This window comes from Hippopotamus amphibius, chromosome 6, assembly GCF_030028045.1.
Source record: "Hippopotamus amphibius kiboko isolate mHipAmp2 chromosome 6, mHipAmp2.hap2, whole genome shotgun sequence".
NCBI classification, from domain to species: domain Eukaryota; kingdom Metazoa; phylum Chordata; class Mammalia; order Artiodactyla; family Hippopotamidae; genus Hippopotamus; species Hippopotamus amphibius.
Genome location: NC_080191.1, coordinates 117,047,877 through 117,074,078, shown reverse-complemented (window position 1 = coordinate 117,074,078; position 26,202 = coordinate 117,047,877). Strand labels below are relative to the sequence as shown.

General features: G+C 38.2%; 1 protein-coding gene across 3 annotated transcripts in view; it reads left to right on the top strand.

Annotated features, from left to right (window-relative positions):
- The window catches only part of STAG1 (STAG1 cohesin complex component), a 401,388-nt gene that overhangs the window by 176,665 nt on the left and 198,521 nt on the right, over positions 1-26,202 (top strand). For all 3 annotated transcript variants that reach the window (XM_057738186.1, XM_057738184.1, XM_057738185.1), the window contains one exon: positions 14,046-14,122. In XM_057738186.1, the coding sequence (XP_057594169.1) occupies positions 14,046-14,122 (77 nt within the window). The remainder of the gene's footprint in view (positions 1-14,045; positions 14,123-26,202) is intronic.

The following is a 26,202-nucleotide window of genomic DNA, read 5'->3' as shown; positions in this document are numbered from 1 at the left end:
TTAGTTACATTTTATTTCAAACTCTGTATTTTCTCTCAAATTTATTTAAGACCTAGGATAAGGGTACAATCCACTAGTGAGGATTTATCATTTATTTGACAAATGCCCACGGATGCTACCAAACAATCTAGGATCATTTGCAACTAAGTATACTTTGAAGTTTTCTGGTTCAGATTATGTGAATTCAGGATATTTGTAAGAGTACCAGTTTTTTTTTTTTTTTTTAAGCTCTTTACTGGAATATAATTGCTTTACACTCTTGTACCCGTTTTTGAGGTACACCAAAGTGAATCAGCTGTATTTATACATATATCCCCATATCCCCGCCCTCCCGTGACTCCCTCCCACCCTCCCTGTCCTGGCCCTCTAAGGCATCACCCATCATTGAGTTGATCTTTGTTATACAGCAACTTCCCACTAGCTTTCTGTTTTACAGTTGGTAATGTATCTATGTCTATGCTACTCTCACTTCATCCCAGCTTCCCCTTCGCCCCCCCAACCCCAACCCTGTGTCCTCAAGTCCATTCTCTGCATCTGTATCTTTTTATTTATTTATTTATTTTTATTTTTTTTATTTATTTTTTATTTTTTATTTTTTGGGGGGTACACCAGGTTCAATCATCTGTTTCCATACACAGATCCCCGTACTCCCTCCCTTCCCCGACCCCCCTTTTGAGTCCCCCCCACCCTCCCTGCCCCAGTCCTCCAAGGCATCTTCCATCCTCGAGCTGGACTCCTTTTGTTATACAACAACTTCCCACTGACTATTTTACAGTTGGTAGTATATATATGTCTGTGCTACTCTCTCGCTTCGTCTCAGTTTCCCCTTCAGCCCCCGCCCCCTCCCATACCGCGAGTTCTCCAGTCCATTCTCTGTATCTGCATCCTTATTCTTGTCACTGAGTTCACCAGTACCATTTTCAGATTCCATATATGTGAGTTAGCATACAATATTTGTCCTTCTCTTTCTGACTTACTTCACTATGTATGACAGATTGTAGTTCTATCCACCTCATTACATATAGCTCCATCTCATCCCTTTTTATAGCTGAGTAATATTCCATTGTATATATGTGCCACATCTTCTGTATCCATTCATTTGTTGATGGGCATTTCGGTTGCTTCCATGTCCTGGCTATTGTAAATAGTGCTGCAATAAACATTATGGTACAAGTTTCTTTTGGGATTATGGTTTTCTTTGGGTATATGCCCAGGAGTGGGATTACTGGATCATATGGTAGTTCTATGTGTAGTTTTTGAAGGAACCTCCAAATTGTTTTCCATAGTGACTGTACCAACTTACAGTCCCGCCAACAGTGCAGGAGAGTTCCCTTTTCTCCACACCCTCTGCAACATTTGTGGTTTCCAGACTTTGTGATGATGGCCATTCTGATTGGTGTGAGGTGATACCTCATTGTGGCTTTGACTTGCATTTCTCTGATGATGAATGAGGTTGAGCATCTTTTCATGTGTTTGTTGGCCATCTGTATGTCTTCTTTGGAGAAATGTCTATTTAGGTCTTCTGCCCATTTGTGGATTGGGTTATTTGCTTTTTTGGTATTAAGCTTCATGAGCTGCTTGTATATTTTGGAGGTTAATCCTTTGTCCGTTGTTTCATAGGCAATTATTTTTTCCCATTCTGAGGGTTGCCTTTTAGTCTTGTTTATGGTTTCTTTTGCTGTGCAAAAGCTTTTAAATTTCATGAGGTCCCATTCATTTATTCTTGATTTTATTTCCCTGATTCTAGGAGGTGGGTCAAAAAGGATGTTGCTTTGATGTATGTCATAGAGTGTTCTGCCTATGTTTTCCTCTAGGAGTTTGATAGTGTCTGGCCTTCCATGTAGGTCTTTAATCCATTTGGAGTTTATTTTTGTGTCTGGTGTTAGGAAGTGTTCTCATTTCATTCTTTTACATGTTGCTGTCCAGTTTTCCCAGCACCACTTATTGAAGAGGCTGTCTTTTTTCCATTGTATACTCGTGCCTCCTTTGTCAAAGATAAGGTGCCCATATGTGTTTGGGCTTACTTCTGAGTTCTCTATTCTATTCCATTGATCATCCTTTCTATTTTTGTGCCAGTACCATACTGTCTTGATCACTATGGCCTTGTAGTATAGTTTGAAGTCAGGAAGCCTGATTCCACCAACTCCATTTTTCCTTCTCAAGATTGCTTTGGCTATTCGGGGTCTTCTGCGCTTCCATACAAATCACAAGACTTCCCGCTCCAGTTCTGTGAAAAATGCCATTGGTAATTTGATCGGGACTGCACCGAATCTGCAAATTGCCTTGGGCAGCACAGACATCCTCACGATGTTGACTCCTCCAATCCAGGAACACTGCATGTCCCTCCATCCGTTCGTGCCGTCTTCGACCCCCCCCCCCCCCCCCCCCATCAATGTCTTCAAGTTTTCTGCATACAGATCTTCCGCCTCCCTAGGCAGGTCCACTCCTAGGTACTCCATTCCCTTTGTTGCAATGGTGAATGGGAGAGTCCCCTTCATTTCTCTCTCTGCTCTTCCGCTGTCAGTGTACAGGAATGCAAGAGACCTCCACGCATTAACCTTGTATCCTGCTACTCTACTAAACTCATCAATCAGTGCTAGCAGTTTTCTGGTAGAGTCTCTAGGGTTTTCCATATACAATATCATGTCATCTGCAAAGAGTGACAATTTGACTTCTTCTTTTCCAATTTGTATTCCTTTGATTTCTTTTTCTTCTCTGATTGCTGTGGCCAAAACTTCCAAAACTATGTTGAATAATAATGGTGAGAGTGGACACCCTTGTCTTGTTCCTGTTCTTAGAGGGAATTCTTCCAGTCCTTCCCCATTGAGAACAATGCTGGCTCTTGGTTTTTCATGCATGGCCCTTATTATGCCGAGGCAATCTCCCTCCATGCCCATTTTCTGGAGAGCTTTCATCATAAATGGATGTTGAACTTTGTCAAAAGCTTTTTCTGCATCTATTGAAATGATCATATGGTTTTTATCCTTCAAGTTGTTGATACGATGTATCACGTTGATTGATTTGCGTATATTGAAGAATCCTTGCATCCCAGGGATAAACCCCACTTGATCGTGGTGTATGATTTTTTTAATGTGCTGTTGGAGTCTGTTAGCTAGTATTTTGTTGAGGATTTTTGCATCTATATTCATCAGTGATATTGGTCTGTAGTTTTCTTTTTTTGTGACATCTTTGCCTGGTTTTGGTATCAGGGTGATGGTGGCCTCGTAGAATGAGTTTGGGAGTGTTCCGCCTTCTGCAATATTTTGGAAGAGTTTGAGAAGGATAGGTGTTAACTCTTCTCGAAATGTTTGATAGAATTCGCCCGTGAATCCATCTGGTCCTGGGCTTTTGTGTGTTGGGAGATTTTTAATCACTGCCTCAATTTCCGTACTTGTGATTGGTCTGTTCATGGTTTCTATTTCTTCCTGGTTCAGTCTTGGAAGAATGTATTTTTCTAAGAATGTATCCATTTCTTCCAGGTTATCCAATTGATTGGCATATAGTTGCTTGTAGTAGTCTCTCATGATGTTTTGTATTTCTGAGGTGTCCGTTGTTACTTCTCCTTTTTCATTTCTAATTCTGTTGATTTGCATCTTCTCCCTTTTTTTCTTGATGAGTCTGGCTAATGGTTTATCAATTTTGTTAATCTTCTCAAAGAACCAGCTTTTAGTTTTATTGATTTTTGCTATGGTTTTCTTCCTTTCTTTTTCATTTATTTCTGCTCTGATCTTTATGATTTCTTTCCTTCTGCTCACTTTGGGGTTTCTTTGTTCTTCTTTCTCTAGTTGTTTGAGGTGTAAGGTTAGGTTGTTTATTCGATCAGTTTCTTGTTTCTTAAGGTAGGACCGTATTGCTATAAACTTCCCTCTTAGAACTGCTTTTGCTGCATCCCATAGGTTTTGGGTTGTTGTGTTTTCGTTGTCATTTGTTTCTAGATATTTTTTGATCTCCTCTTTGATTTCTTTAGTGATTCCTTGGTTGTTTAAGAGTGAATTGTTTAGCCTCCATGTGTTTGTATTTTTTGCCGTTTTTTTCCTGTAATTGATATCTAGTCTCATGGCATTGTGGTCTGAGAAGATGCTTGATATGATTTCAATTTTCTTGAATTTGCTGAGGTTTGATTTGTGACCCAAGATGTGATCTATCCTGGAAAATGTTCCGTGTGCACTTGAGAAGAAAGTGTAGTCTGTCGTTTTTGGATGGAATGTCCTATAAATATCAATGAAGTCAAGATGGTCTAATGTGTCATTTAAAGCTTGTGTGTCTTTGTTTATTTTCTGTTTGGATGATCTGTCCATTGATGTAAGTGGGGTGTTCAAGTCTCCCACTATTATTGTGTTACTGTCAATGTCCCCTTTTATAGCTGTTAGCATTTGCCTTATGTATTGAGGTGCTCCTATATTGGGGGCATAGATATTTACCATTGTGATATGTTCTTCTTGAATGGATCCCTTGATCATTATGTAGTGTCCTTCCTTGTCTCTTTGAATAGTCTTTACTTTCAAGTCTAATTTGTCTGATATGAGTATTGCTACTCCAGCTTTCTTTTGACTTCCCTTTGCATGGAATATCTTTTTCCATCCCTTTCCTTTCAGTCTATATGTGTCCCTTGGTCTGAAGTGGGTTTCTTGTAGGCAGCATATAGAAGGGTCTTGTTTTTGTATCCATTCAGCCAGTCTGTGTCTTTTGGTTGGAGCATTGAATCCATTTACATTTAAAGTGATTATTGACATGTGTGTTCCAGTTAACATTTTCTGAATTGTTTTGTGTTTGTATTTGTAGGTGTTTTCCTTTTCTTGTGTTTCCTACTTAGAGAAGTTCCTTTAGCACTTGTTGTAAGGCTGGTTTGGTGGTGCTGAATTCTCTTAACTTGTGCTTGTCTGGAAAGCTTTGGATTTCTCCCTCAAATCTGAATGAGATTCTTGCTGGGTAGAGTATTCTTGGCTGTAGGTTTCTCTCTTTCAGAACTTTCAGTATATCCTGCCATTCCCTTCTGGCCTGCAGAGTTTCTGTAGAAAGGTCAGCTGTTATCCTTTTGGGTTTTCCCTTATATGTTGTTTGTTGCTTTTCTCTTACTGCTTTTAATATTTTTTCTTTGTGTTTAATTGTCGTTAGTTTGATTAATATGTGTCTTGGTGTATTTCTCCTTGGGTTTATTCTGTATGGGACTCTCTGTGCTTCTTGGACTTGGTTAATTATTTCCTTTCCCATGTTGGGGAAATTTTCCACTATAACCTCTTCAAATATTTTCTCAGACCCTTTCTTGTTTTCTTCTTCTTCTGGGATGCGTATAATTCGAATGTTGGTACGCTTAATGTTATCACTGAGGTCTCTGAGACTGTCTTCTTTTTATTCTTTTTTCTTTTTCCTGCTCTGTGGCATTTATTTCCCCCATTCTATCTTCCAACTCACTTATTCGTTCTTCTGCCTCAGTCATTCTGCTGGTTATAGCATCTAGAGTCTTTTTAATTTCAGTTATTTTGTTATCCATTGCTGTTTGTTTTTCTGAGTTCTTATGAACTGTGTCTTGTACTTTCTCTATTTTGTTATCGAGATTTTGTATCATTTTTACTATCATTACTCTGAATTCTTTTTCAGGCATTTTTCCTATTTCCTCCTCATTTATTTGGTCTTGTGGGTTTTTTTCCTGCTCCTTTGCCTGCGTGGTGTTTCTTTGTTTCCTCATGGTTGTCCAAACTTTTGGGGTTGCTTGTCCTGGCACTAGAGGTGTTTATAGAAGACTGTCCAAGCCTCAGACTAATGTCCAAGTTTTGGATTAAACAAATATTAAGTCTAGGAAACACATACATGTATAAGACACACAATTACTGAATCCGTTAGGACATAAGGCTCTAGAAAGACCTGACAGAACCCCAGTGTGCTATCAGATATTCAAAGAGAAACCCAACATAAATTGACAACTGAAACAGAACAAATCAGAGACAAAAGCAAAAGCAAACAAACAACAAATAACACCCTACACATACAAACATCAATCCAGGGAGATTTTGTAAGCTAGGATCAAATATAGAAAAGAGCCAGAGTACCACCAGAGAGAATAGAGATTCTCAGAATGTAATTAGACAACTGTACTAAGAACTAAGATAAAGACAAAAACCTAATATTAGATACCAAGGCAGTGCGTCATCTGGAGAATAGAGCAAGGAGTCTGAGCAGATCGATAGTGTTGCTTATAAGTATGTTAAGATAAAATAAACTTAAAAAGGCTGGAAGAAAGGGGAACAGAAGAGCGTAGTATGGTTGGAAATAAAGAAAGGCATAGAAATGTATAAAAGATAGGGATGAAAGGAAAGTATGAGAGATATATTGTCCGTACCACCAAAAACTTAGCTAGATATAGAAGTATATAAAAAGGCAAAAAAAAAAAAAATCATTAAAAAATTATGTTATAAAACTTGTAGATCCCTTAGGGCTAAGATCGTATTTAATAAAGAAAAAAAAAAGAGAGAGAGAGAGAAAGAAAAAAAAAAGGAAAAAAAAAATCCAGAACTGATCCCAGAATGGACCAGTTCAATAGGAATTGATTCTAATATTTCTGTTTCCTTAGCATCTCAGCTGTAAGTGTCCTTCTCCTCACCTTGGGTTTTTTTGCATTATTCTGTGACCAGCAGAGGTTCCTTTATTGTTCGTCTGTAAGCCTCGGTGTGTGGGGAGGGAGAGGGTACAATAGTGGCTCCTTCTCCTGGGAGTGAGTGAGCAGTGGCGCACTGTTGTTTCACTTGGGCTTGGAGGTGCCTGTTGCAGAGGGACGCTGGTGGCTCAGGCGTAAAAAGAAAGTCTTAGAGTTGGGCCTCTCTCCGGTTTTTGTTGTTGTTGTTGTTGTTGTTGTTGTTTTTCTTGGCAGCCTCCTTGTTGCCTGTGTTACAAGGGGTTTTAATCTATCCCCGCCCGAGCGCCTGCGGGTACTTGTTATCCCTGAGCGCCTTAGGTGGCCCGCAGGGCGTCTCTCCACTGCCTGTTGCAGAGGTGCCCAAAGAGAGAGAGAGAGGCTATGCGCGCGGCTCCTCCCCCCCGCCCGTGAGCCTGCAGCCTCCAGCCGCCACCATGGCCGGGCAGCTCTCAGGGGAAGGCACTCCTCCCCGTGGACCTCTTGCCTCCTGTCCTCTCGGTCAGTCACCTTACTGGCAACAATATTTCTCATCCTGAACCAGCTCTCTGTTTCCCACGCTCCTGCTCCCGGACCCTCTGTTCAGCTGTGGATCGACGTCCTAGTCCGCGAACACTAAGCTGCACTGCGCACCCTCCGTATGTTTCTCACTCCCTCCCGTCTGCTGCAGCTCCGCCGCTTCACCCTCTTTGAGCCATCGTAGATGCCTCCCTACCGGTTATGTTGGGCTCCTTGCGGTCCTTTCTGGTGTCCGAGGCCGTCTGCTGGTGTTCAGCTGGTTCTCTGTGGGAATTATTGCGTCCTTCCGTGCATTCCCAATGCATCTGTGGAGAGGGATGCATTCCACGTCCCTCTACTTTGCCGCCATCTTTTTTCTCTTGGAGGTTCTTTCTTTCAGCACTTTGAGTATATTGCTGTCTGGCCTACAAAATTTTTGTGAAAAGTGTACTCATAGTCTCATGGGGTTTCCTTGTATATGGCTAGTTGTTTTTCTCTTATTGTTTTTAATATTATCTCCGTGTGTTTACCTTTTGACATTTTATTTATAACATGCCTTACTGTGAGCCATTTTCAGTTTATCTTATTTTGAGCTCTCTTGGCTTCCTGGACTTGAATGTCTGTTTTCTGCCCCTCTCTCTCCCTCTCCTGCTTCTGGGAGACCTAAAGTGTTAATGTTAGTATGTTTGCTGTCATTCTGTAAGTCACTTAAGCTATCTTCATTCTTTTTTCTTTTTGCTGCTGTGATTGGATAAATTCTAGTGCCTTGTCTTTGAATTGATTGATCCTTTCTTCTTCATTTAGTCTTCTCTTGGAAACGGCACCACCACCCCCACCCCGTCCCACCTCAGTCTAGTGTACTTTTCATTTCAATTTCTATGTTCTTCATCTCTGTTAATTGTATTGGTGCTTTTTTATGTTTTCCATCTCTTTGTTGAAGTTCTCTCTGTATTTATCGATTATTTTCCCCATTTTGTTGAATATCTTTATAACCATTACTTTATCATGTGAGTAGTTATTCTATTTCATTAGGGATATTTTTTTCCCCTGGGGCTCATTGTTGTTGTTATTCTCCCATTTGGAACATATTCCCCTGTTTCTTCATTTTTGGTCTCTGTATTGATTTTTATACAGTGGATGAAACAGCAACCCCTCCCAGTCCTGAAGGAGTCACCTCATGTAGGAAATCAACCTTTTTGTCTTGCTACAACTCTTGGTCATCTCTCAAATGCTTGTCCAAAGCAGCCTAATATATTTTTAATAGCTCCCAGTAGTTGAAGATGTGCTAAGGCCTGTCACTGTCCCAAAGTGAAAGATTTCAGCACCTAAATTCAGGCTTACTAGAAGCCAGGCCATCAACTAGTGGCTTTTAAAACTTTGTAGATATAATATATGCAGTTATGAAAGGCTGCAAGCATAAGCCCCACTGGTTACCAGAGCCAGGTAATCTGGAAGTATACCTTGGGCAACAATCCCCAAAATTAGGGCTTCAGATGAGTGTATAACTTTTTTGTAGGAGATAACGGCAAGCTTCAGCAAGGCGAAAGGAGTGTACCAAAAATGACGTCCATAATCTATGTTCCTTGAAAGCCGCTCCATATGCCACTACATGTGTGTCAAACCTGAAGCATGCTTCTCAATCCAAAGCTCCAGGAGAAGCAAAGTGGCCTCTTCGATAGACTGGGAAACGTGCTTCAGCCATCTCTCTGTGCAGTGACTGATGTGTGGTCGCCTGCCCAGAACCATCCCTCTAATTGCCACAGTCTCATGGAACCCAGGTACCCAGGCCCCTTCTGCCACCAGGTGCACATGATCAGGAGGCCCTAGGCTTCAGTTGCAAAATCCCAGGTATTAGATGCAAAAACCAGGGCACCAGATGCATGTAAAGTTTCCCACAAGGAGACACTGGTGCCCTGGAACACTGCAGAGAGTGTGTGAAGATAGTGCTCACCCTCTGAAATCTTTGAAAAGGATTACACTCAGCCCCTGGATGTATGTTTAAAGAGCACCCTGCCCCTCAAGCCATAGTCATAATGATTAGCTAATAGGTCTCCTTCACAGAAAGACTGAGTTCTTGGATCTGTTGGGTCTTGGTGTACTCTGGAGGTGGTAGCTGGTTTAGAACTCTTTCTCCGTTGGTTATGGTGTTGTGAGACCTACAAGTGTAAGCCCCACTGGCTGCCAGAACCAGGTGAAGTAAAGATGTCCCCTGGCAGCAGTCACAAAAATCAAAGTACCAGATGGGTATGAGTTCCATTGTGGGTAACACTGATTATTACAGTTCCATGTGATTAGGAGTGCAAGCTCCCATGGCCTTCAGAGCCAGGTCATCAAGAGTCATATCCTGCGCAGCAGCTGCAAAAACTAGGGCACGAGGCACATGTCGGGTTAGGGAGATATTGGTGCTGTGGAGCATGGCAAAGGGAAAGTGAAGATGGTGTCCACCACTCTCCATCCCCAGACAGTGTTCCAGCAGGCTCCTCCATATTGTGTTAAATTAGATGCCTGCCAGTTAGGCCATGGTTTTAAAGTAAACAGGTAATCCTTAGTCACTTCAAGTTTAGTTGCCTTAGGCTACCTCTGAGCTGGGCCCTCAGTGGATGAGTCCAAATTGTGCAGGCCCTTTAACAGCTTTCTGCCGGATTGGTGCTGTCTTGTGAGTCTCAGGATGTGAGCCCTGTTGGTATTCAAAATTGAGTGTTTTGGAGGGGCCTCATCTCTCAAGTGCATGTCTTAAAGTTTGTGGTGCCTGATGTAGGGTTTGAGCCCTTCAATCCTCAGGCAGAAGCTCTAGTTTTGAGTTCCCTCTTGGTTGTGGTTCGGTGTGTTGCAGGTCAGGTTTATTTTGTGCCGTATTTGGTGAAATTTTGTGCCAGCCTCTCTTACCTGCTTTGATGTAGTTTTCTTCTTGTTTGCGTTATAACTTTCATTCAGCCAGCCTTTATGTTTAAGAGGAAAATCTTCTATATGTAACTGTAGACTAACTGTGTCCATGAGAGAAGGTGAGTTTAGGATCTTCCTTTGTTGCCATCTTAAACTGGAACCTATCCCTTCTTTTTTCATGTATGAATATATCCTACAAATCTTTTCATATTGGTCATAGATAGCTTTATTATAGTTTGTGTCTCCGTGGCTTCCATTGAGTTTAAGAGCCAATTAAGAGCAGTGATTTTCATGGACCTGTAGCTGGACTACCTGCACATAGGCCATGAATCTGCTGTTGAATAAACCCCTTTTAGGAGTTGCTAAATTTCTAGGTGCCTCACTTTTCTTATATGCAAAATGGGAGAAAAGTTGTATCCTGAATAAGGTTGTTGTGAAGTTTAAGCACTTATTTAGTACAATGCCTGGCAGATGGTGAGCACCCAAATGTTGGCTGCCACCACCATTGTCATTATCGTCACCATTTTTACTTATTTAATCAGATTCTTATTTATGGGCATATGAGTTTTTTTCCTTTTTTACTATTACAGATGATGCTTCAGGGGATAACCTTGTATATTCATTATTTTGCACATGTGTGATTTTATGGATGCTTTGCAGCAAGTACAACATCAAGGCAAAAGAGGATGTAAATTTGTAATTTTGGTAGACATTTGCCAAATTGCATAACATAGGGGTTTTATCAATTTCAGCTGTCATCAGCGTTTGACGTAGTTTATGATCAAGAACTTATTGGTAGCTTTCTGATGTTACTTCCATTTCTAACATTATTCATAGTTTAAAATGACAGTGTTGAAAGTTCTTCCTTTTTCTTTATTAAACTGCAGTTCTGTCAGGAGGGCCTGGTCAAATGACCTTTTGTTTTTTAATATAAAATAGATATGTTGGTGGCTTATTCTTTTGGGATTCTCATAGATAACTTGTTGGTATTTGAGGGTGGAATATGATCTTTACTCTTCTTTATTCTTTATTTTCAGATATTTATGTTTCCATGAACCTGGATTATTTTAGATTTTTAGTTTACCTTTACTATTTATAGTCTTAAGATAATCTTCTATTAGAAATATGTATCTTTAAGAACCAGAAATCCAAAGATGAACTGAGATTTGCTTTTTAATTTATTTTGAATATTAGTCTTTAATTAGGGCAAGATTTTTTTCTTTGTCAAAGAAACCTTAATAGGACAGGAGCTTAAGATGTCAGGCATTTTTCAAGGCTCATGGGGGAATACAAGGGTCAGTAAGTAGTGGTCTCTGCCATACTTTTCTCTAGTCTGTGAGCTAGATGGGGGCCGTTTCCTGGTTAGAAAATGTAATAAAGGACAAAGAAGAATGTTTGGACAGAGCTTTAGAAATTACCTGTATCTACTCAGGTAAATGACTAAGAGTAAGTGAAAGAAATAAAAATAAGTCATCAGAGAATATAGTATAAATATATACTGCTGTAGGAACCAATAAGATAAGCAAATGCTTTAAATAGAATAGATTATTACTAAGGAAAAACTGTTCAGTGTAGCTGTTCAAAGATAACTGGTGGGAGGAAGCAGTTTCGCTGGAGTTGTGGGACCCCACTGGAGAAGAATGAACAGTTGGAAAATAAGTAAATAGGCTAATCTTTGGAATAGTCATTGTGGCAGCAGAAGGAATTTCTTCCTTTAAAAAAAATCAGTTACATGCTTCTGTCCATTTTTAAAAGTATGTCTTTTAAACATCTGATTTTATTTTGTTAGTAAGTGTTATTTATATATTGTAGTCATTTTTAAAGATGCTAAGCATGAGGTCGTTTTTTTCATATTGCTTGTAATGCTAGTTACTGTCTTGTTGCCTTTCACTTTACCACATTAAATTGATACAGTGAAGTAGTCCTCCCTTTATAAACTAACATAGCTCTTTTATTGAAAGTATAGTTAAGACTGCTGTATATGAAAACTGCCATACCAGTCATGGAAATAGAGTAGTTGAGCATTATTTACACTGGACGTATTTTAACAGTGATAGGTGCAACTTATTACTGAAGTAGTAGGATTAGTGTTGTCCTTTTTCTTGAATTTTTCAGAAGTCGACTTTACCAAGATCTAATTTCCATATATTAAAATTCACACGGAGTGTACAGTTAGATGGCTTTTGGAAGGCAGCTATGCTCACCACTATACCACCAACGCAGGTAGATAGATGGCTTTTGACAAATGCATAATACAACATGTAACGCCACTCCATTCAAAACATAAAATATTTACCTCTCCCTAAGAAGAACAATTAATTCATCCCCTGTTTAATCATTTTAACATCTAATTTTACTTCTTTTGCTTTTTTATTAGTATTTGTGAATGTAATTTTACTTATCAAGAGTACCATGAATTAACCCCTGAAATTACATGCTTTTTATCTATGGGAATCTGTTTCAGATTGACAGAATATTTCATGACCCAAACAAGGTTAAATATAAACAATTTTGTTTGAGTGATTTTAAGAACGTTTAATAGAAAGTTACTTTCATTTGAGATCATTTACAATGATCAGTTTAGCACATTTCTTGTGTATTTAATTTTTTAAAATCCTCTGGAAATAAAGGCTGTAGTACATAAACAGCCAGTCTTTAACACAGTTTGAGTACTCTCTATGTTACTGTTTTTCGCATAAAAAAAATAAAATCATGATAAAAAGTTTATTGTTTTGTTATGGAAATTGCATGCTGGGGAAGAACTCTAAAAATATTTTTTCTTTTCACCCACCTTTCAACCTAGACTGTCATCTCAGCAGTTGAATATTGGGAATACCTGTTGTTGGTGCTTAATTAATTCAGCATCCTGAAAATGAATGAGAGCTATGTATCAATCATGCTTTAAAATGCTTCTGATTAAAAGATAGGGCAGATATCATTTTTCTTATTTTATACATTAGTAAAAATTAAGTTCAGTTAAGTTTACTAAGTTCCAAATGTGCCATTGTAGTTTTTGTTGGGACTCTGAATTAAGATAATACTTTGTCTTTTAGTGGCTATCCTACCGCTTCTTGCTCTTTCCTATTAGAGTACAGTACATTTCAGAGACTCTACCTGCCTACATTCCTAATTGTGACTTGAGTTGGAGCTGGTAATAACTGGCAAGGAGCCGTTTAGAGGTTATAAAGTATTTATTTTCTTACTTATTCATTGAATGTTACTCTTGTGATTTTTAACTTGAATATTTTACATTTATACATTTGAAACTGAACCTCATTTAATTATTAGGCCAGAATTCTTTGTACCGAAGTTGATTTTGAACCTTATTTCAGTTTCTTTAAATTATGGTATTTTTAATGTAGGTTTTCAGTAGAAACTATTCATTCCTATGAGAGTGATAACATTTATATAACCATATTTGAGATAAAAATAAAGTAAGGTAAAAGTAGTCTGAAAGAATGAGATGAGAAAGGAGTTAACTTTTTCTTTGATTGTTTGATCCTTATGTAGAAGTTACTGAGCATCTATTCATGTTCAGAGAAAACATTTAACTGAAACGTGTTGTTAGATTATGGGACATTTAGTTTTAATTTGTAGAAGAATATTCCGATGACTAAAAGATATCAGAGGGAGCCCTGAAGGGAGATAACACTCTCTATACTTGGGTGTTTATTAGACTAAGGCAGCCAGCTATTTGTCTGGTTAGCACCAGTATATATTTAAGTCAATCTTTAAGGCCCATTCTATCCTATAAATTCATTGTTTTATATCTTTGTCTTTTCCTTCTTCAATACTCCTCTCAGTATTTTTCCTTATAAATATGTAATTCATAGGATATTCAAGGTGTTTTTTTTTTTAAATGTCTAAAGAATTTTTAAATTCTTAAACAAGGGGTTTCTTTAGAATAGATAGAAATGTGGGGGAAGAAAGAAAAACCCAAACACTTTCATATAAAACTGTCAAACAGTGGTCAGGTTAAATTTAATTTTTAACATGGGATAGAAAAAGATTAACGATAAAATCTGTTGTTCCACAGGTACTGTGAGAATAGAGATGTTTCGAAATATGCAGAATGCAGAAATCATCAGAAAAATGACTGAAGAATTTGATGAGGTATAGCATTTCAATATTTATACAAGTTACCTGCTTACACTTGTAAATGGTGGATATGTTGATTATTTTAAGTTTTGTTTTGACTTCGTGTCTAGTATAAGAGAAGATATACTGTTTTCTCATTTATATGGTAATCCACGCTATTAGCTCCAAATTTAGTCATCTTTGGAAATCTTATTACATTGCATGGAGTTAGTACCGTTGAATAATGACTGATGGCTGATACGGATAAGAAAATTAATGGTATGAGATAGAAGTTGATTCTTGACATTCATTCTTGAAGACCATCTAAAATTCCTGAATTTATAAATGCATCTCCAGCAGTTTCATGTTCTGTGGAATGCTAGGCCTGTTAAATGCTTTAAAGAAAAATGGTTTTGGAGGTCAAGGAAGTGTGAGCAGGCTGTCTATTATACCTATCTTAGAGATTGTAAAAGCATATTATCTTATTTAATGTTCTTAGAAATCCTAATGGAGAAAAATCTCCTTAATTTAATCCAGAATTCCCAAAATTATTTTACATGGATCCCTGTCACTGATGTGTCCCCACCCCTTTCCCATTTTCTGTGTGTGTGTGTGTTTGTGTGTGTGTGTAAAATTTGAACTTCTGTTTGGGACACACTACTTGTAATAATCTGATTTCCATTTAGAGTACAAGTTTTCTTTGCTAGTCTTCACAAATTAATCATGCAGAAATTATTTTTTTCTGCATGATTTTCCGTGTTCACTAAAACATTCTCTTAAGCACTTTTACATTGCTTGTAAATCATGAGACACTTTTACAGTTTTATTTCGTTGTTTTATTTATGTTGAACTCAATACTTGTCCTGCTTTAGACCACCATCAATTCCAGTTTTAACATTCTGCCTTTTGATTTAATTATGATTTCTATTTTCTGATAGGTGTTACTTTTTCTTGACTTTCAACACTAACAACAAAGATGGGTTTTCTTCTAGGTCCACTCTTTTTAGTAAGATAGAGGCAGGCTTTTTATTTGGTAGTAGCAGTAGTATTTATTTTTAATTGAGAAAAGTACTATAAACACATCAAAACAAACATTCAAGCACAGGCTGTTGAATATATGTCTTTCTCATCATGTGCACCTTTACTCTAGCAGCACTACCAAAACATTTTCATAAGAATCTTTACAGAAACATTGTCAGTGGCTTACAGAGTATTTAGTCACATTTTATGGGAGATAGGGAAGACCTTAAATGGTCACCTATGCAGGTGTACTTCATAATCACTTGTCTTTATTTCTGTAATCCAGAAAGCTCTGAAATTCCAAAACCTAGCCTCAACTAACATGAGGCTATTTATAATTTTTATTTATTACAGGCAGTGCGAATATCTATATGCATTGCTGTTAAATATTAATGTTCTTGGTTACATGGGACTGCCTCAAATTTTTTGGGGGTATGATGAAATATAAGGTATATTCACCGTATTAACTTCTAAAATTCAAAAACTCTTAGATTCTGAAACATTTCTGTGGGACTACTGTTCACTAAAAAATAATAATGTTGTTGTTACTACATAAGTTTATATGTTGCAAATAGAAGTTAAAGCCAGGTAAGGTAAAGGTTAAGGTGCGAGTAGTAGGTTTACTCACCAGCTACTATACTAACTACTATACCAGGCTTGCAATACAGGTAATTCAGATCGTAGACTTAAAAGTAGTGTACATCTTGGACCTTCACAAAAGTAACACATGATGAAATTATTATTAAGAGTTTAAGACAGTAGTTCCCAAACATTGCTGCACATTAACATCTCATGAGGATACTGATGCCTGGCTCCCTTCCACATACCCCAGACATTTTTATTTAATTTGTAAGGCATGTAACCTGGATGTAGGGATTTTTTTTAAAAGCTCACCAGGTGATTCTAATGTACAACTATTGAAAACTATTGTTCTAAAGCAAATAAAAAGAGGAAGCCAAGATTTAAGTTATAAAAACACTTCATATATGAAAACAGAATAAAGGGGAAACAAAAATGAATACAGTGTAGCAAATGAAATTATTCAAAAGGCATTCATTTCATATTCTCAAACATTTTGTCCCAATATTTGAGATTAGTGACCTAATCAAAGAAGACTTCTGAGAATCATCATTCTGTTACTTTTTAAACAGTATATCTAATACAGTTTTGATTGTTATTAGTATGCATTAATTTAAAGCAGAATTAGGTATATTCTCAGGCTGCTTAGACATAAATAAATATAATTGTGATGATTAGAAGTTTTAGTAAATATTATCAGTTTCAATTTTAAATATCTGTATAATGCTTTTAATTAGGTAGCTTAAAACAGTGTCATAAATAGGATGCTTACTCACTTTGCTTGAGACTTTATTGCATAACCAATTTGAAAAATAAAAATTTGAACTCAAAATAAATAAACAAATTAACATCATCTCTGGAATTTTTATTTATTTGTATGTTCATGAGCAGAATGTGCCAGACCTAGATTCACTGAAGCAAGAACAAATGGAAGTTTTGTTTGAAACTTATTATGTGTTTTATATGGCGTTATGTGTTTTGGACGGACAGACTATGGATTTAAAAAAGCCATAGGTGATGCACAGTGGTAAAACATGTGAGCTCAATACATCATGAACGTCAGTTGGACTATATCACATATTGTTCACTGTATTGAATTTAATGAAAGAATTCAGATGCAGATACAAAAAATTTATCTTCAATTCTTTATCAAGATATTGATCTTTTGTTACTCTATATATACTCAAGAATGCATTTAAATGCTTGCATATTGTTAAATGTACAGTATTTTATTTCTTTTCTTCAAAATACTGTATAGCCATTGAAATTCTGTTGGATGAATGAATATACTGTAGTATATAGCAAAGTAAACGTGAGATGAGTTAGAAGTCATTTTGATTGAAAGTGTTTAAATTGGATAGGGTGGTCCAAGGATATGTTGTTGCCTGAAAAACTAGTATACTGTAGCTTCTGTTCCTTATTACAAACTGGCTATAACCAGTTATTACATGACCTTTTTTTTGAAGCCCTATAAATCTTCACCTGGCCAAAAGTCCTTTGTAATTGTAAATAATATCGGCTTAATTTAGAAATATGTTAATTCCCAGAGCAATCTATAGCTCTTCAAAGTCAATGGATATACTTGGTTCCTGTTGGAGCCAGTTGTCAGGAGGTAATGAAAAATGTAATTATATTTCTTCCTCAGATGATTAGAATCAGATCTTCATGTATAAATTCTTAGATATGTTTCCCAAAGTTCAGTTTGTATAGTTTTCATGTATTTAAGTATGACATCTATGTAGGGAAACCTTTGCAACATAACACATTTAATATTCAGCTGACCCTTGAACAACACAGGTGTTAGGTACCCTTACTGCCTTGTAGCTGAAAATGCTCATATAATTTTTGACTCCTCCAAAACTTAACTACTAATACCCTACTGTTGACTGGAAGCCTTACCAATAATATTAACAGTTGATTAACACGTATTTTGTATTTTAGATATATTACATGCTGTGTTCTTACAATAAAGTAAGCAAAAATGAGAAAAGAAAATGTTATTAAGAAATTCATAAAAAGGGAAAGTACATTTACAGTAATGTACTGTATTTATTGTTACTGTAACTTTGTCATTTGTTTATAAGCTGAAGCATCTGTTAGTAACTACATCAATATTGTCTCATGTGATGCAAAACACCATAGATGTTCTATGTATTACTAACAGTAAACATCAAAAATGAAAAGATAATGTAATTCATATTTACTTACAGTTATGATGATTTACGCATTGATAACGAAGAAGCCAGCAACATGATTGCTTTATGTTGGCCTAGTGTAACTGATACAGTTGTTTTATGGTAGCCTAGCCTTTACACTAATGAATGAATTGTTATAAAATTTTTATGGCATACAATATTATAGTCATATTCATGATACAGTATTGGAAACATTGTTACTTTTTTGAAAAAAAATCACTTACCTGTGATGATAGGCTGTTAGGCAGTTTCTCCAGCTGTGAGAGAGAGCGTGTGTCATCCTGTACAGTAATGTAATTCTTTGAAAGCAAAGTTATGGAAAAATATATATTAAGTATCACCTTTTGTCTATGTAAGGTTAGGCTATCCACTTCAATATGTCTTGAACACAGTGCTCTACACAGTGAATACTTAGGCAGTGATGATGATGACACAAAAGTGTCTCATACAGTCCTTGCCATACAGTTACTATATTTTCACAGGGAGAAACTCACACATATACACAACAGATACGTTTATTAACTATATGGCATGATGATTATTTAGTGTTCATTAAGTGAAAGTGGATCATCATAAAGGTCTTCACCCTCATCATCTTCACGTTGCGTAGGCTGAGGAAGAGGAGGGGTTGGTCTTGTCTCAGGGATGGCAGAGGTGGAGGAGGTGGAAGGGTAGGCAGGAGAGGCAGGCATATTCAGTGTAATTTTACAGAAATATATCATAATTCCTGTCTGAATTTTGCTTTTTCATTTCTGTAAAAATGCTTCTACATAGTGTCAGTCTTTCTTCCACTATTTGCTTTAGTTTAGGTGCCCATACCATAGTAGGGTCCATTTTATAAAAAAGAAGTCAAAAGCAGTTTTGAATAAGCAGAACCCTTCTACCAAATTGTCTAATGTCATTTGTTTTCTGGCACTGCTTCTTCTACATTTTCTTCCTCATTGTACGGCACTGGTTAGGAAACTGTCATCTCCATCAAGTCATCTTCTCTTAATTCCTTTGGTGTAGTGTCTCTTAGCTGTTGAATTTCTTCAAGATTCATATCTTAAAATCTCTTCACAGACACACACCTGCAACTTTTTTTTGCCACATCCACAATCTCTTTCATAATTTCTTTGATCGGCTCTGTGCTAAGTCCTGTGAAGTCATGCACAACATCTGCTCAAAATTTATGTCCGGCAGGGGTTTATTATTTCAGACCTAATAGCTGTCATGGCTTTTTCTGTAGCAGTAGTGGCATCCTCATTGATATAACCCTTCCAGACTTTCATGATGTTCTCTCTATCGGGGTTCGCTTCCATAGCACTGACAATCCTTTCTATAGAGTACCATGTTTAATGAGCTTTAAAGGTGCTTTATGACTCCCTGATCTAGAGATTGAATTAGAGATGTTGTGTTTGGGAGCAGGTTAATCACTTTGACACCTTCGGTGTTGAACTCATAGGGTTCTGGGTGGCCAGGGGAAATGTTCATTATAAAAAGAATTTTAAAAGTGAGTCCCTTACTGTCAGGGTACTTCCTAACTTCAAGGATAAAGCATCAGTGGAACCAATCCAGAAAAAGGGTTCTCATTGTCCATGCATTCTTGTTGTAAACCAAAAGACTGGTAGCTGTTGTTTATCTTTTCCCTTCAAGGTTTGGGAGTTTATTGCTTTATAGAGAGCAGCAGTCCTGATGATAAACCTGATTTGCATGCGCACAAAAAGTAGAGTTAGCCTATGCCTTCTTGCCTTAAGTCCTGGTGTTCAGTTCTCTTCCCTACTGATAATGTTCTTTGTGATCATTTGTTTTCCCAAGTAGGGAACTTTCATCTGCATTAAAAACTTGTTCAGGCAGACTTACTTATGACTGAGCAACTCACTTGTGCAGGTGTAAATAAACTGTCTCGTCTCCAGTTAGTCTGTCAGTTGTCAGTTAATTTGTAGGACCTCTCTACAAGAGCCAATCTGGAAGACACAGAAGGTTTTCCTTTCAGCAGTTTTGTTGACTAGAACAGGATTGTTGGGACTCCACGCTCACACCAGAGATGGAGGCTACAGCTGAGATCACCAATCCAGCAAAACTTAGCTCCTCACCTGCTACTGGGATTTTTGTGAAAACGGCTGGCTATAGGCAGCGAGGGATCCACCGTGTACCTGGAGAGCAGCTGCTGGCACTGCTGACGCCAAGTCAGATGCTGCAACTCTGCCTAGTCCCTGCTAGCCTCTCATCGTGATCTGGCCAGAAGAGAAAACAAGATGGCAGAGTAGAAGACCTTGAGCTTACTTCCTCCCATGCAAACACCAGGATCATAACTAATTGCTGTACAACCATCAATAAAAAAGACTGTAACCTACCCAAAAGATATTATACATCCTAAGACAAGTAAGAAAATACAAAGAGATATTAGGAGGGGGCATACTTGTGATATAATCAAATCCCATATACCCTAGGTGGGTGACCCAGAAACTGGAGAATAATTATATAGCAGAAGTTCTCCCATGGGAGTGAGAGTTCTGAGTCTCACATTAGGCTCCCCAGCCTGGGGGTCTGGCATTAGGAGGAGGAGCCCTCAGAGCATTTGGTTTTAAAGGCCAGTGGGTCTTGATCACAGGAGCTCCACAGGACTGGGAGAAACAGAGACTCCACTTTTGGATGATACATAAGAGGTCTTTTGAGAACCAGGACCCAGGGGAAAAGCATTGACTTCATAGGAGACTGAGTTGGACCTACCTGGTGGTCTTAGAGGGCCCCTTGGGGAGGCAGGGGGTGGCTGTGGCTTTCTGGGGACATAAAAGCTGGTGGCGAACATATCCGGGAGAAATCATCTGAAGGCTGACATCTTGCCTGACATCTTGCTTGGTACATTAGAATCAAGACCTGGCCTCACCCAATAGCCTGTAGGCTCCAGTGCTGGCACACCTCAGGCCAAATAACCAACAGGGCTGGAACACAGTCCCACCCATCAACAGACAGGCTGCCTAAAGGCTTCCTGAACCCATAGCCACCTCTAGGCACAACCCTTGACGTGACCCTGCCCACCAGAGGCCCAAGACCCAACTCTACCCACCATGGAGCAAGCATTGGCACCTCCCACCAGGAAGGCTCCACAAGCCTCTAGACCAGCCTCATCCGCCAGGGGGCAGACACCAGAAGCAGGAAAGATACAGTCCCACAACCTGTGGAACTGAGTCCACAGACACAGGTCAGAACCTATCATGGAACCAGCTGGTACCTGTTCGCTGAGTTACAAGAGGAGACAGTACTGCTGGAACTCATAGGACATCCCCTACAGAGGGCTTCAAGATCAAGAAACATAGCTAACCTTCCACGTACATAAAAATACAAATAGAAGTTTAGACAAAATGAGACAGCAGAAGATTATGTTCCAGACAAAAGAAAAAGATAAAACCCAAAAACAACTAAATGATGTGGAGCTAGGCAATCTGCCTGAGAATGAGTTCAGAGTAATGATTGGAAAGATAATCCAAGGATTCAGGAAAAGAATGGATGCACAGAGCATGAAGTTACAAGAAGTTTTTAACAAACAATTAGAAAAAGTAAAGAACAACCAAATGGAGTTAAAGAATACAATAACTGAATAGAAAAGTAGACTAGAAGGAATCAATAGAGTAAATGAGGCAGAAGAACAAATAAGTGAACTGGTAGACAGAGTGGTGGAAATCACTGCTGTGTAACAGAATAAAGAAAAACGAGTGGAAAGAAACAAGTATAGTTTAAGAGACCTATGGGACAATGTCAAATGCACCAACATTTGCATTATAGGAGTCCTAGAGGCAGAAGAGAGAGAGAAAGGGCCTGAGAAAATATTTGAGGAGATAATAGGTGAAAAATTCCCTAACATGGGAAAGGAAGCAGTAACCCAAGTCTAGGAAGCACAGAGAGTACCATACAGGATCAACCCAAGAAAGAACATGCCAAGACACATAGTATCAAATTGATAAAAAATTAGAGATAAAGAGAAAATATTACAAACAGCAAGAGAAAAGCAATGAATAACATACAGGGGAACTCCCACAAAGTTATTGGCTGATTTATCAGCAGAAACTCTGCAAGCCAGAAGGGAGCATAATATATATAAAGTGATGAATGAGAAAAACCTATGATCAAGAATATGCTACCCGGCAAGGTTCTTGTTCAGATTCAGTGAAGAAATCAAAAGCTTCACAGAGAAGCAAAAGCTAAAAGAATTCAGCACCACCAAACCAGATTTATAGTAAATGCTAGTGGAACCTCTCTAGGCAGAAAAGAAAATTCCATAACCAGAAGAAAGAAAATCAAGAAATGAGAAAACTCACCAGGAAAGGCAAATATACAGTAAAGGTAGGAAATCATACACACACAAATATGATATCTAAACCAATCATTGTGAAAGGAGGAGAGTGTAAAATGTAGGATATTTCAAATGCATTTGAAGTTATCAACAACTTAAAACAATCATGTGTGTTTATAGACTGCTATATCAAAGTTTCATGGACCACAAGCCAAAAATCTATAATAGATATATACAGAAATAAGAAAAAGGAATCCAAACAAAACACTAAAAAAAGTCATCAAATCACAAGAGAAGAGAAAAAAGAAAAAAGGAGAAGAAAGACCTACAAAAGCAAATCCAAAACAACTAACAGAATGGCATAAGAACATATATATTGATAATTGCCTTTAATGTAAGTGTATTAAATGTTCCAACAAAAAGACATAGGTTTGCTTTATGGATACATAAACAAGACCTCTATATATATATTCTGTCAACAAGAGACCCATATCAGATCTATAGATACATAGAGCCTGAAAGTGAGGGGATTGAAAAAGGTAGTCCATGCAAATGGAAATCAAAAGGAAGCTGGAGTAGCAGCAACAAAATAAACTTTAAAATAAAGACTGTTACAAGAGCTAAACAAGTATACTCCATAGTGATGAGAGGATCAGTTCAAGATGATATAACAGTTGTAAATATATGCATCCAACACGAGAGCAGCTCAATGTGTAAGGCAAATGTTAACAGACATAAAAGGAGAAATTCACAGTAACACAATAATAGCAGGATACTTTAACACCCCACTTACATCAATGGACAGATCATCCAGACCGAAAATCAACAAGGAAACACAGGCCTTAAATGACACCTTAGGCTAGCTGGACTGAACTGACATTCACAGAGCATTCCATCCAAAAGCAGCAGAATACACATTCTTTTCAAATGTATACAGAACATTCACTGGGATAGATCACAGGCTGGGCCACAAAGCAAGCCTTAGTAAATTTGAAAAAATTAAAACTGTATCAAGCATCTTTTCTGACCATGATACTATGAGGCTAGAAATTGATCACAAGGAAAAAAAAAAAAACTGCAAAAAAAAACCAAACTCATGGAGGCTGAGCATAGTCTCATAAACAACCAATGGATCGCTGAAGAATTCAAAGAGGAAATTAAAAAATACCTATAAACACATGAAAACAAAAACATGATTCAAAACCTATGGGATGCAGCAAAAACAGTTCTATGAGGGAAATTTATAGCGATAAAAGCTTACCTCAGGAAACAAGAAGAATCTCAAACAAACAACCTAACTTTTCACCTAAAGCAACAAGAGGAAGAAGAACAAACAAAACCCAAAGTTAATTGAAGGAAAGAAAGTATAAAGGTCAGAGCAGAAATAAATGAAATAGAGACTAAAAAAACAATAGAAAAGATCAACAAAACTTAAAGCTGATTCCTTGAAAAGATTTTAAAAATGGATTAAACTTTATCCAGACTTATCAAGAAAAGGAGGGGGCCTGAATCAATAAAATTAGAAATTAAAAAAGTGAAGTTACAACTGACACTGCAAAAATACAGGGGACCAATAAGCGGGTAGTACAGACAACTATATGCCAATAAAATGGACAATGTAGAAGAAATGGACAAATTCTTAGAAGGTACAATCTTTCAAGCCTGAACCAGGAAGAAACAAAATAGAAACAGACCAATTACAAGTACTGAAATTGAATCTGTGATTTAAAAACTCCCAACAAAGAAAAGTCCAGGACCAGATCACTTCACAGGTGAATTCTGTCGGACATTGAGAGGAGTGTTAACACCTGTCATTTTGAAACTACTTCCAAAAATTGCAGAGGAAGGAGCACTTCGAAGCTCATTCAATGAGGCCACCATCAGCCTGATAACAGACAAATGTGCCACACACATACACACAAAAAGTTCACCAGCCAGTATCACTGATGAACATAGACACAAAATTACTCAAGAAAATAAAAGCAAACAGAATCCAACAATCTGTTAAAAAGATCACACATTATAATCAGGTGGATGGGATTTATCCCAGAGATGCAAGGATTTTCCTATCTCTGCAAATCAATCAGTGGTGATATACCACATTAAGAAGTTGAAGAATAAGAACCATATGATCATCTCAGTAGATGCAGAAGAAGCTTTTGATAAAATTCAACATCCATTTGTAATAAAAACTCTCCAAAAAGTGGGCATAGAGAGAACTTACCTCAGTATAATAAAGGCCATATATAACAAATGTATAGCTACCATCATAGTCAGTGATGAAAAGCTGGAAGCATTTCCTCTAAGATCAGGAACAAGATAGGGATGTCCATTCTCACCCTTTTACTCAACATCGTTTTAGAAGTCCTAGCCAAGGTAGTTAGAGAAGGAAAAGAAAAGTAAACCAAATTGGAAAAGAAGATGTAAAACTGTCACTGTTGGCAGGTAACATGACACTATACATAGGAAATCCTAACTACATAACAGAAAAATACTATAGCTCATCAATGAATTTGGTAAAGTTGCAGTATACAAAATTAATACACAGAAATCTGTTGTATTTTAGTACATTAACAATGAAAATTCAGGCAGAAATTAAAGACTAATCCCACTTTCCATTTCATTAAAAGAAAAAAAACCCAGAAATAAACCTAGAAAAGGAGGCATTCTACCTGTACTCCAAAAACTATAAAATGCTGACAGAAGAAATTGAACATGACACAAACAGATGGAAAGGTATACCATGTTTTTGGAGGAATCAACATTGTCAAAATGACTATTTTGCCCAACGCAAGCTACAGACTCAGGGCAATTCCCATCAAATTACTGATAGCATTTTTTATAGAACTTGAATAAAATTTTTCTTTAATTTATATGGAAACACAAAAGACCCTGAATAGCCAAAGCAATCCTGAGAAAGAAAACTGGAGCTGGATGAATCAGTCTCCCTGTCTTCAGACTATACTGCAAAGTTGTAGTCATCAAAACAGGATCATGCTGGAACAAAAAAAGACATATAGATCAATGAGACACAATAGAAAGCCCAGAAATAAAACCACACACTCATGGTAAATTAATCTGCAACAAAGGATGCAAGAATATACAATGGAGGGACTTCCTAGGTGGCGCAGTGGTTAAGAATGCACCTGCCAGTTCAGGGGAAATGGGTTCGATCCTTGCCACAGGAAGATTGCACATGCTGCAGAGCAGCTAACCCTGTGGGCCACAACTATTGAGCCTGCGCTCTACAGCCTGTGAGTCACAACTACTGAGCCTGTGTGCCACAACTTCTGAAGCCCATGAACCTAGAGCCTGTGCTTCACAACAAGGGAAGCCACCGCAATGAGGAGCCTGTGCACCACACTGAAGATTAGCCCCCACTTGCCACAACTAGAAAAAGTCCGTGTGCAGCAACAAAGACCCAATGCACCGCTGCTCCGCTCCCCTCCCCAACCAAACACCACTGGGCCCCACTTCCTGCCCACCTGCTGCCACCAAGGGTCCTGTTTGTAAGGCAAGTCATTGGCCACACCCTCCCAGCAGCAGGTGAAGCCCACCAACACCAAGGGTCCCGCATTGAGGACCAACTTTCCTGGCAGAATGCACAGCATACCACAGGCTCATGCTGACTTCTGCTGCTACAAGCAGTCCCGCACATTTCAGTTAGACTGCCATATCCTTCCCTACCCTCTGACCTGAAGTTGCATTTGAGCCCCAGTCACCCTCTTTTGCCCCCCCTTGCCTGGGCAGGGAACCAACTCCTGAGAGCAACCCACACGCAAAGTAGGGATCAAAACCAAAACTGATCCCCGAGGACTGCAGGACCAAAGAACAGAAAGAGAGACAGCCGCAGGAAGAGCAGATTTAATGCCCACAATGTGCATGATAGACCCTGCATCTGTGGATCACCTGAATAGATGAGTGTTTCTACAAGAGAGACTGTAGACACAGGGGGCAACTGGGGACTGTGGGGACAAATACACACAGGACTAATACCAGATCACAGTCTGAGCTCTCCACAGTCCTCCACAGCAGGTGCAGAGCCCTAC